This window comes from Solenopsis invicta, chromosome 4 (assembly GCF_016802725.1).
Source record: "Solenopsis invicta isolate M01_SB chromosome 4, UNIL_Sinv_3.0, whole genome shotgun sequence".
Classification (NCBI taxonomy): Eukaryota; Metazoa; Arthropoda; class Insecta; order Hymenoptera; family Formicidae; genus Solenopsis; species Solenopsis invicta.
Genome location: NC_052667.1, coordinates 822993 through 835280, shown reverse-complemented (window position 1 = coordinate 835280; position 12288 = coordinate 822993). Strand labels below are relative to the sequence as shown.

The following is a 12288-nucleotide window of genomic DNA, read 5'->3' as shown; positions in this document are numbered from 1 at the left end:
TTATTATATAACATAATATACAGTTTTTTTACAAATATTCTTTCATTCATTTTTTTATTTTGCTCATTAGTTTTTATTTTTCTCACACTTTTTCTATGTTCTTGTTGTTTTCTTTTTTTTCTATTTAGTGTCTTTAAATTTCTTCTTCAATTTTGGTACTGCAGCTATTGTTTCTGGATATTCTTCTAAATAAAATGATTTTAACTGTTCCTGATCGACAGTGTTATGCGGTCCCTTGAATGCATTCATAATCTCATTGACCAGTGACATTGAAAGCTTTAACTTAAACATCTGCACTAGCTTCATAAATTGTGCTGCAAAGACAAGGAAATTTATTTTTAATATTTTAAAGAAGCAGTTATGATTTCCTATAAGTTTGAAAATTAAGAAATAATTTGACATAGATTCTCGTGAACATGCCTTGCGGTACTTTTTTGTCTGTTAGCGATATCACAAAATGCCCAAAGTTGCGCCGTAGTCTTTTTTGTTTTGGCATCATTGCTTCGTAATTCGCTCTTTCCACGAGTATTTTCCTAATATTTGGTCCATAAAGCTGATAATTGCTCAAAATACCACCTAATTTGATTATGACCCATGGTCTGAACTTTTCAATTATCTCCAGATCATATAGAACAGCCTTATTTGCCCATACATTCTCCAAGTCAAGCATGCGTAAACCACTGTTAGGTGATAAATGGGGTGTGATTTCATGAATCAAAGCTGAAGCACCTTTTGCTCCTAAAGGGTTGTTTCCGAGATATAATTCCTGGAGCGTACTATTTTTTGATAGAGCTTTTGCGATAATTGCAGCATCAGCCTCGGTAAATATATTCCCTACGAATCGCAAAAAATAAACCTTTAAGAAAGGAACATTTGTCTTGGAAATTTATTTCCTGTGAGAAAATATTTTAATTGGCTGAGAAATATTCGTTTTAAAATACTTAATATTTCGTAAAATAAAAAAACGAAATATAAAGTATTTTAAAACATAAATATCTCAGTCTATGAGTGTGTACATATATATATATATATATATATATATATATATATATATATATATATATATATATAAAATAAAATAAAAACATATGAAATATATTTTAAGAAAGTTGCCATTTCTTAAATGTGTATCTTTAAAATTTTTTTTTTCTTTTTTATAATTGTGTGTACAAATTATAACTTTCTTATAACGTAATATATATTTACAACTTAAATCCAGCTTTTCGATATTCTGCAAACGTGATAATAAATTATAAATGTAAGGAACGGAGTGGCTTTCAAGTCCGTTCCAAGATAAATTCAAAGAACACAGTGTTTGATTTTTTTTTAATCCGTCGACCAGAGCTTTCCAAATTTTTACATTATATAGAGAATTCCAAGATAGGTCTAGGTGCATCAAGCTTTTGGAGTGCGAGAGCAGATCCTGCAGATTTTCCGAGCATATCTCGTCTAAATGATTATTGGATAGATTAACGCTTTCCAAGTCTTGATTATTAGATAATGCGTATGCGACATATTCGAAGCCTTCATTTCCGATATCACAGCTACTAAGATCAAGCGTCTTCAGACTTACATTTTCGGATATTGCGTCGCATAATTTTTGTACGCCTTTTGTACCAATTCGGCAACCCGATAATGACAAGTCAGTTATCGTGTTGTTTTTGAGCAATAAATTGTTTAGATATTTGCACGCATCCGAGGACAATTTATTGTCCTATAATGAAATATAGCAGTTAATTAAAAATAAGATATTTTAATAACAAAAAAAAATGTTTGCATTATAAGGTAAAAAATTCAAGAATTTATTTTTAATCATAGACTACTTTTAAGATAATCATCACCTTATATTATATTTTTAGATATTTAGGATTTTATAAAATCCGTATAAATTATTGTTTAAGCTTGTTTGTTATACCTTTAAATCCAGTTTCCGTACGAAAGTATTGTCAACCAAAGCCTCGCAGATCGCTTTCATTACTGGTGACTCGAGTCCATAATACCGCAGATTTAATTGATCGGTTAAGAACATATCCTTCAATGAACCAATCGGTTTCAAACCTGTGCGTTTTACCGTGTCGTAGAATTTCTGTATACCGTCCGTGCTATAAATTGGCGGGTTTTCGCGTAACAGCCAGAAAGCTGGTAACAATCCTGGATCGTTTGGAATTCGATATACTGTGTACGGATTCACTAGTTTCAGCTGAGAATCGCTGACGTCTATCCCGCGCAAACATGGATGAATAGAACTCTCAGTAGACACTCGGTCACTCTCAATATCTTCGGCTTCTGGCGTGATTGGTGTCTCCTCAGACGCATCATCATCTTTCTTCCGTTCAACCTGTCTTGCATATCATAGCACTTGACTAAAGATTTACTCAGAATTAAAGGCAGATCGGTCCTGTCATTCGTTTACGTTGTGGTAGCTTAATTATTGATATATATCTATTAAAATTGAATTGAGAACATAGAAATGTCATAGGAATGGAACATAGGAATACAGAACATTTTGTATGTTCTTGAAATGTTAAGCTACCAAGTTACCACTCAAGTTACACGGATCAGATGCCGCAGCTGTTTCTTCGTCTCTTCAACCTTGGTCACCAATTTCTTCGTCTTTCTCGCTTCAAATTCCATCATAAAATTAGCCAATATATCAGTCTCATCAATTATTTCTGATTCCGCTTCGACGTCTTTTCTTTTTTCCTTCACGGCTTCAAATTTATCTTCTGATACTGCTTCTTTCTCTTCCTCTTCCGCAAATTCCATATCATCATCTTCATCATAATCGGTCCACGCGTCCGTTTCTTCATCTTGCAATGCTTCAGCAATATCTTCGATATCTTCCAATGTCTAAGTGACATTTATGAATTTATATAAGGTTAATTATAATATTTTAATCACTATTGTTAATTGCTTATTTTTAACGATTTTATACGATTTTAGTTTGTATATAAAATGTACGAAAATTCTAATATTTATTCTTTAAATTATCGCAAAAAAGAAAGAATATCGGGATGTTATAGAAATCGCTATAGTTTAAATACTTTTGTAAGATCCATTTATTTATGGATTGTATTCTTATTACTCGTTCACAAAATTAATGCTATAACGAAAGTTTGTATAAATATAAATATCAAGACATAACACATGATTCCTAAATTTACAACAATTTGCTATGTGAAATTAGCTGCAAATTTGGGGAAATTAAATACATAAACGGAAAATTAAAACAAATGTATAATATTATAATAAATTCTTAGTCTTTTTGAATTAATACAAAATTTTTCTTTTTAATCTCAAGTTCATAATAACTGCTTTCTCTAAAATAATAGAAGCTCTAAGCTTCGCGTTCGTTCGGAAGAAGTCATCTTCTTTAGCATCGATCGGTGTCTATTATCGCGTTTCACACGAGCCACAATCATTCATCGCGGGGTGCATGATTCATCTACCGGGTATTTGTCAAGTGGCTGTTCTGGTCCATTGTATTGTAATTTCGACAGATCGTTCATTCAGTGATATGTGCTCCATACACGAAAGGGCTCGTCCCGTCTCATAGCATCGAGATGATCCGCCAAGCGCTTTGTTAATCTCGACCGCGCTTTCGATGGTAATGGCATTGATATTATCTCTAATGAAACAATCGTGGCGGGTCATTGAAATCGGCGCCGCTGATAAAAATTCGCCGCCCGTATCTCTATCTTTGAAGAGAAGCGAATGGATTTATGACTTCTTAATTGGTTAGCGAACAATGAAGCTAATTCGATAAATCCGATAGCTTTATTATAACTTTTGTGATTTCTCTCCTCTTTACAAAAATAAAATAAAAAATACATGATAAGGTTTTGTGTTAATTAATTGAAATATATATATATATATATATATATCGAAGAAAGAATTTAATAATAGTAATCACAATTGAAATATATATATATATATATATATATCGAAGAAAGAATTTAATAATAGTAATCACAATTTGCAGGTAAAATTTATAGATTTAATTGTGGATCTACGTCGAATACTCCGTAACTTCTATTGTATTAATATTTAAAGGATACATACTTTTTTCCACTGTTTTCTTTTTCATGTTTTACTCACTAAAACAAGAAGAAATGTTCTCTCTCAGTGATTTCAATGCCGGGAATGCTTACGCGAGCGGTATCATCGGCATAAGTTGATACAAGGGTATAATAAATTATAAACGCTATGTCGAAGGGTTGTACTTTTTATTAAAATCCTTCACATCGTCGTAAACCTATATGGGAGAGAGGAGGGGAAGACGGGGTAGTAGGAGAGAGCTTATGTACACGCATTCGTTTACACATTTCTCGATATCAAACACAAATAATCACAACGCGTGGATGTTTTTTTTAATTGTTTAACGTCGATTAGACCATTAAAGCATTAGTTTAACAGATTTTTACTACCATCACTTCGCTTTAAAGTTGACGAGAATGAACAAAAAACTGTATGACAATGATCAATTATTGCTTATGATCTGAAAATAATTAATACACAAGAAAATAAAATAAAAATAATATAATATATAATATAATATATATTTATATATATATATATATATATATATATATATATATATATATATATATATATTCATCGTCTCTCACTTTCTTCTATATATGTATTCGTACAGTAATATAGCTTTCTCTACAAAATAAAGTATCTATTATAAAACTTTGTTCCTTCCTGCTATAAATCTATGCCTAAACGAGTTACGTTTCTCAGTTTAAACTAGTCTGCTGTGGCCATTTCGCAGGGAATTCAACATGGGAAACGCTAGTATAAAAAAAAAGAAAACGAATTGCACATCTAAGGGTTGATAATGACTGGGGATAAGAACGATCTGGACATGTGTACTTAGATTTATTTACATCGTTCCACGATGCAATAGCGTCACTATGTACATCGTTTTTACTCTGCATTCAAATACGTTCTAAATCATTATATTTACGTCACTAATATGTTCTTTACAAGTCAATGTGCCGCCGCGATTTAACGTATCGTGTAGCACACATCCTCTCGCAATGGCAGTATCTCTCATCGCGCAAAAATCACTTGTCGTGTTTTCGCGAAAAAAACTCGACCAAGTGTTGAAATAAATGAACACGTGGAGTACCATAGTAATGCTATACAATGACATTGTTTCTCTATGAGTATCACAATAATATCGTCTGAAGGAACGTTTGAAGCCCACGTTATATCATACATACAAAGTACAGTTTCATAATCGAGACAAACGTACAGTACATAGGTGCGACTGTGCCATCCTATTTTTCAAATTATGAAAATAAAAAATTCTAACAATGGCGATATATAATAATATCAAAAGAGTATAAGATTAAATATAAACATATAAAATCAAGGCGCGCATATAGGGGAGAGGAATGACAACGCCGAAAGGGGATGCGAAGGAGATACAGGCTTAGCGAAATTAATAAGTACGAGCTATATACATATGTACAACGATAACAACTGATCATTAAAATTATTTATAATTGTCGCTTATTGTCGTCGTATAGAAGTACGAGAGGGTCGGACGAGGAGAAAAAGAGAGAAAATAAATTTTAATCATTTTCTAAATTTTCAATCTGAAAATCGTGCTAACATTTTTGTACAATTATTTAAAAAATGAGAATTTTAATAGTCATATTCTAATAATACTATAATGAAGCGATCGTAAAAAGATACACTTCGAAGAGGCGTTGAAAATTCATGAGTTATCTTATAAAATAATTAAATTGCTGAATCCTATAAGAATCGTGTGTTCTTTTTCTTTTTTTCTTTGCATTTGTCTCTAATATTCTAAACATTGGTTCAATTTTCATAAAGAAGAACTTTAGGAGAGAGCCGTCTCAAATTATCTCGAACAAGTATCGAGAGAGTTCACATTTCCCATTATCACAAAAAACAGGATTGTCCAAGTAAGCGTTTCCTACTAGTCTCTAGCGTTACCTTCTAGTTCCTAAGAATTTTTATCAGTGCATTATTATGCAAAAAGAACCCGAGAAAATCATCAACACTGTCCAACTGTTCTTCACATTACTTTAATGATATTTAATCACACGTGTACCGTTAACACTTGATGCGGCCCTGACATCTGACTGGTACTTGGTTGTTGATGAGGATATGGCGGTTCCTGTAGTCTGGGCTTGCTGTAAGGCTTATGCGGTCCTTCTTCATAACTAAAACTGGCCGTATTGTTTCTGGCTTCCGCGCTAGGCGGTTTGTAGAGTGGTGGCAAACGATGTCTGCCTTCCTCAGACACCATTTCGAGACTCTCCTCGGTGCCGGTCAATGTGCCAAGCGAAGTGCCTGACAGAGGCCTTACAACGGATACACGAGGTTCGGAATCCTGATCCTTGAGCGGATTGGCATATCTTCTAAGATTCTCCTCGTTCTGAAGATTATTTGATTTTTCATCTAAATCGCTACGGTGACGATGCAACGAAGTTTCGCTGCTGGTAGTCGCTGTTAAGTTCGATCTATGCCTCATGGTTCTGAGATACCAGAGGCTGCCGAATAGAGCTAACAATAGCACAGTTGCCAAAGCACCGCCCAGAACGGCCACATAGCTGCCGGCATTTGCCGCATTCACTGAACTGGGTTCGCTGAGCAGCGCCGTCTCCACTTTGACCTCTAGCACGGAGGCCAAAACGAGAGGTCTGGCTAGCGGGCGACTGAGCGTTTCACTGAGGTCGCGGGCCGCTTCCGTCGCCGCCTCGGAGAAAATAGTCACTTCCACTGTATCGTTGTCGCCGGGCTTCAGATCGCATAGCAACACCACCGATTGTGGCCTTCGTGGATCGGCTAGGAGCTTTCTCAGACGACGACATAGTAATTCCACTGACGTGCCGGATGCTAGAGTGTCCCTCCGCAGTAGTATCGTGAGTCTCGAGCAAGTTGGTCCGAGGGTGGATTGTCCAGGCCAGCAGGACGGCGGAGCAGGTAGTGCCGGCGGGCCGACCCGCCTCCCAGTTTCGATAGGACGACATTCACCCCACGCCGGACACGGTGGTGCCAGGCAACTCTCGCCTGGGCTAGGAACGCAAACCTCGTGGGCCAAACAAGAGGTGTCGTTTAGACAATTTCCTGGTCCACACCAGACGTTGCTGCATTGATTTTTGCCATTTCGGCACTCGCATACGTTGCAGTCGTCCTCCCACGTGACGGCCGCGCAGCCGGGTCCACCAGCCGTTCGAATCTCGCATCGCGGGCCAGTTCTACCGGGTGGGCAAACGCACGAATAACTCGCGATACCGTCTATGCAGGTGGCACCGCCGGTGCACGGATCGCTCGCGCATTCGTTCACGTTGATACGACAATCTGGACCAGTGAAACCGGGCGCGCATTCACATCTGAACCAATTGTCACCGTCCACGCATTTGCCGCCGTTCAAGCATGGCAAGGGCTGACAGTCGTCCACGTTGCGTCGACAGTTCGGTCCCTCGAAGCCCTCGCGACAGACGCATCGATAGTTGCCGTCAACCGTGTTCACGCAGGTCGCGCCGTTCGCGCAAGGATTACTCGTACAGGCCGACGGTGACGCGATGTGACAGGCCGCGCCTTCCCATCCACGCGAACAGTGGCATGTAAAGCCGTCACCGCGATCCTGGCAGGTGCCGCCGTTCCGACAAGTACCCGGCTCGCAGTGGCCGCCGCGCAGCGCACACGTCTTGCCCTTCCAGTCACTCCGGCAGATACACGTGAAATCTGCCACGCCGTCCACGCAGGTACCATTGTTGCGACAAGGCTGTGTCAAACATTCGTCCACATCTGAAAAAATTCATTCGTCACGTATTATATCGCGAGTTCAATTCGAGCAACGCCAATCGATCAATTTTTGTTTTATCGCATTTCTTTAATATCCTACTACTTACTTTGATCGCAAAGATCTCCGCTCCAACCCTCTCTACAGATGCATTGAAACGAGTTGAGCAGATCGACGCATGTGCCGCCGTTCAGGCAGGGATTGCCGCGGCAGTCATTGATGTTCTCATGGCAATGCACGCCAGTGTAGCCTGGATCGCAGATGCATCTGCCGCCGCTGCATCGGCCTTTACCGCCGCAGGGGGTGCCCTCGCTGCCACAGCCCGATTGCACATCGTCCAATGCTCCGAATTGCAGATTATGCAAGGCCGGTTCCGAGCAATTTCTACCTTGCCACTGTGCCGGGCAATGGCAGTAGTAATCAGTCTGCGTATTGAAACATGGTGCCGAATTACGGCATGGATTTGGGCTGCAATGATCACGATCGATCTCGCACTGATAGCCAGTGAAGCCCACTGGGCACACGCACTCGTAAGCGTTGACCAAATCGCGGCATTCGCCGCCGTTTTGGCACGGCTTGGATGCGCACTCGTCGATGTCAACGTCGCAGTCCTTGCCGGAGTAGCCGGCGGTGCAGCTGCAATGGTAATCATCTACCAAATCGATGCAGAGCGCGCCGTGTTGGCATTGGCCGACGCAGTCATTGATATTCTTCGTGCAGTTCTTGCCGGTGAAGCCACTCCGGCATCGGCATCTGCGAAACGAATGAAGTTTGTAAATGGCGAGAAACTTGCGACTCGGTTAGATTTTAGTCTCTCAGTTTTATTAAATGTCGTTCACTCGTTTCACAGAGGATTAATGGATCTTTAAATCGTTTAACGCAGTCAATTACGATATCGTTTTTTTTTCTTTCGTGCCAGTGTTATTTTACGAGCGTACGGGGGTAGTAAAGCGGGTCATTACGGTGCTGTCGTAAGCCGAACAATAAAGACGCATTATTGTTATTATTGTTTAGCGCCCCGTACTACGGAGGACGAAGGAAAAAGGTCTATAACGACTTCATTTCCAACTATATCGTTCGTGGGAAACCTATCATCTGTATGTAACGCATTGTGATTCAGAAAAATAGAAAGACTAGCCGGAAATTTCAGCTTGCGATAATATCAATTTGCCTTCAAGTAGCCTTGGTACCACATATATTTAAGTCAAATCTGTTAATAATACATGCATCCTACAATAATAATAATGCAAATCTCGATATTTTCATATCTCTTCTTTATAATTATTGAATATGAAATTAATTAGTTGCTTTTATTGTATATTGATAAATGCATTCTCATCAAGCAGGCTTGGGTAGTAACTAGTTAAAAAGTTAAAAACTTTTAACTTAATTTAGTTAATTTTTAATGCGTTAATTTTGAACTTTAACTAGTTATTTTTGAACATTAACTTATTATCTTTTTTCTATGTTAATTTTTTTTATCTGTATAAATGACAATATAATACATCGGTACCATCCTCTGCACACGTAGAGCGAATGTTTAGCGCAGGTGCTTTATCTATTGGTAGGAATATTAGTTGATGACTTACGAGGAAAGTTAATTGATCATTCTGAAATAATAATTTTATTAAAATTTAATAATTACTTTAATAATAATAAATTTTTTAAATAGGATTATATTTTATCATTATATCATACATAAGATTACATTTTACATTATGTTATGTAAAGTCATATTTTTAATAATTTAATCATAAAATGTAAAAATTGTAAAAGAATACATATGAAAAACAATTCTTTTTTATTTCATATATAAACTTAAATTACAAATAAAACAAAAAATTTATGAGATAATTTATACTATAAGTAATTGTTTTATTATTTAAAATAATATAATTTTAAAAAATTACGATATTCTAATTTTATATAAATAATAATTTTTAAAATTATGTTAACTTAAGTTAATTTAAGCTTAACGTAACTTTAACTGAGTTAATTTTTTATTCATATAACTTTTAACGTAACTAAATTAATTTTATGTGTCATTAACTTTAACGTAATTTATTTAAAAAAATTTATTAACTTACCCAACTCTGTCATCAAGCCACTTAATATATTATATAATGTCTCTGGCTCCCGTCGGCTACGCAGCGTATAAGATATATAATTTTGACATTCATTAACGTTGCATGGAAAGATAAAAACTTAGCATTGAAAGATTTTCTTCGAATCCATAATAGTTGAGAATCAAGAAGTAATCAAGATTTTTTGGAAAAAATATATTTAGGTTAAATTAAATTTAAAATATTTATTTTTAAGTAAATACCACTTGAGTTAGGAATAGGAAGATTTTTTAATGAGAATACAGAGATAGAACCACTTAGGTTTTGTATAGAAATTAAAGAGAACACCACATGGGTTAGAATAGGAAATTTTTTCATTGAGGATACAAAGATAGTACCTTGGGTTTTGTAAAAAAAATAAAAATTTAAGAGGTACAACCACACATTTGGCGCCTTTTTTACTTTTTTTTTTTTAAAAAGGTAATTTTGTACTCCTGATATTATTCAAACACTAAATGCCACAGACGCACGCTTCGCGCACGCTATTTAGCTTTTTATTTTTAACATTTTGAAAATTGCATTAAGAACCTTTTATTAATGTACATTTCTTTAAATTGGCATTTACTAACTCCATGTTGGCAGCCGCTTACAAAACGCAGTAAAAGAACTAATTGGCATCGTGGAAAAGCGAAAACAATTGGCAATGTAAACACAAACAAAGGTATATAAAACCAATAATTATGTTTCTGGAAGTTTGAATTGAATAAACTCCTCAAAACCTATTCAAACTTCAAGAAATGTGTGTATCGACTTTACATGCCTTTTGTTTTTAGAAAGGATATGTTTTGTTTCTTAGTAATATTGAGAATTGTTCGTAGCATTTCAATTATTTAAACTATTTTTACTCTTTTTATGCGGCATTGTCAAATATTTATATTAATTAAATAATTATACAATTATTATATTTATATTAGTTAAACAATTAGAGTGTAAATTAACAAATTTACACCTCACGGAAATGACGCTTCAACGAAGAGGCTTAAACACGCCAAATTTAAAATAGGAATAAAATATTGATAATACACTGACAATAAATGTATATCATATCTGGCCTATTTAGTGAATATCTTAATCATATTTTACAGATATTTCTCATAAAAATTCAACGATGAAAGGAAGTTAACACACCTCGTCGTCGATTTATAGTAAAATAAACGAATCGCAGCCGGTTCGTCGCGTCGCGCGTTTTTTTTCCGGGAGTGCCGTTTAAGTATTGGACTAATAAACTTTTCATAACTCCCATTCGATAGAATCCTAATTCGAGGACCGGGAATCGCACCCCCGCTGCTTGGCAGTGAATATCCTCACTGGGGCGTTGCGTATGGTGGTCGTGCGCGGCGCACCGCGACGTTCCATGCCGAAGTGCCCGTGCACGAGGTAATGCCGGGCCGCATGTACGACATGCCCCGTGTGCATGTTGCGCGGTTGTCTGGTTGTGTGAGGTTACACGCTCTGTCTCTGACGATCGGTTCGGTCCTAAGCGGTTAGAATTTGGATCAGTTGCCTTGGATTCGCACGTTTCTCTTGCTCTCGTCCACCTAAGGCTTTCTTAGATCCTTGATACTCTTTTTGGATTCTTTGGATCTGGGGTTTGAGCTAGGTGAATCACATTTAATCTGGCTTGGTCAGAACTTGGCCTTGTAGGTTAAGCTTGTGACGAGAGGCTGGCTCTCATTTCCTGATTCGTCTAAAATGCTAGACGTCGGCAATGAGTACCTTCTTCTCTCGTCCTGCCGGAGTGTCTTGTCGACGCCGCTTGGATATAAGATCCAGTGGGACTGATCTCGATGATCCGTTGGCTGGGCGTATGAACGAGTCAATTTTAGACGTGATTTTTGTGAGACAAGAGGCGTAGGAATTTAATACCATTGATTTCGTTTTCTTCCGCGTGGGGTTTACCCTTGTTCGGGGGCGGGTACGCGTGCGTTCTACTCGCCGACTCGGGGTGCTGAATCCACGGGAATCCCTCTCAATGGGAACTCATATCATGGGTTTTATAAATCCGAAGTGCCGCAGTGTGTTCGTGCGAAAGACTTTTATAGATATTTAGTCCACGCGCGCAAATTTAGTATATTATTCGCGAGTGTTCCGCGTGTGCAACCGTGTGTGAGAGGAAGAGACTCAACAACCTCTGAGAGGAGGAGAAGGCCTGGGAGAGCCATCGGGCCTCAGCGGAGCAACCTTGGGGTAAATATAATTTCTTATTTATGTAAATTTAATAATCTTTATTCTTTTTATTTGATCTTATTGCAATAAATTTAAAAAAAAAGTTACTTTTAAAGAAAGAAAATTCGTATAAAATTTTGTACACACCCAGAGAAAAGTTATGTTTAAACTGATAAAATCGTTTCTTTAACATGGTTTTTTAATTTGAAA

At 37.1% G+C, this 12288-nt stretch overlaps 3 protein-coding genes across 5 annotated transcripts in view; 1 reads left to right on the top strand and 2 right to left on the bottom strand.

Annotated features, from left to right (window-relative positions):
* Window positions 1-12288, top strand: part of LOC105195832 — a 109955-nt gene that overhangs the window by 1812 nt on the left and 95855 nt on the right. Inside the window, exon 2 of one of the 2 annotated variants that reach the window (XM_039448647.1) lies at window positions 10998-12099. The gene's annotated coding sequence lies outside the window, so the exon portion shown is untranslated. Of the gene's footprint in view, window positions 1-10793; window positions 12100-12288 lie in introns of those variants that run through there. The other variant, XM_011161438.3, reaches the window with a different exon arrangement.
* On the bottom strand, window positions 121-3509 carry LOC105195831. Its single transcript, XM_039447953.1, has 6 exons — window positions 3450-3509; window positions 2554-2850; window positions 1916-2350; window positions 1207-1714; window positions 421-834; window positions 121-314 (listed from the first exon to the last, which is right to left on the bottom strand). Exons 1-6 carry the CDS (start codon window positions 3507-3509, stop codon window positions 121-123), a joined length of 1908 nt encoding a protein of 635 aa, XP_039303887.1.
* The window catches only part of LOC105195790 (protein jagged-1), a 99468-nt gene continuing 91385 nt past the window's right edge, over window positions 4206-12288 (bottom strand). For both annotated transcript variants that reach the window (XM_011161396.3, XM_011161395.3), the window contains 2 exons: window positions 7899-8542; window positions 4206-7794 (listed from right to left, as the gene is read on the bottom strand). In XM_011161396.3, coding sequence (XP_011159698.1) covers window positions 6080-7794; window positions 7899-8542 — 2359 coding nt within the window. In that variant the 3' untranslated portion in view covers window positions 4206-6079. The remainder of the gene's footprint in view (window positions 7795-7898; window positions 8543-12288) is intronic.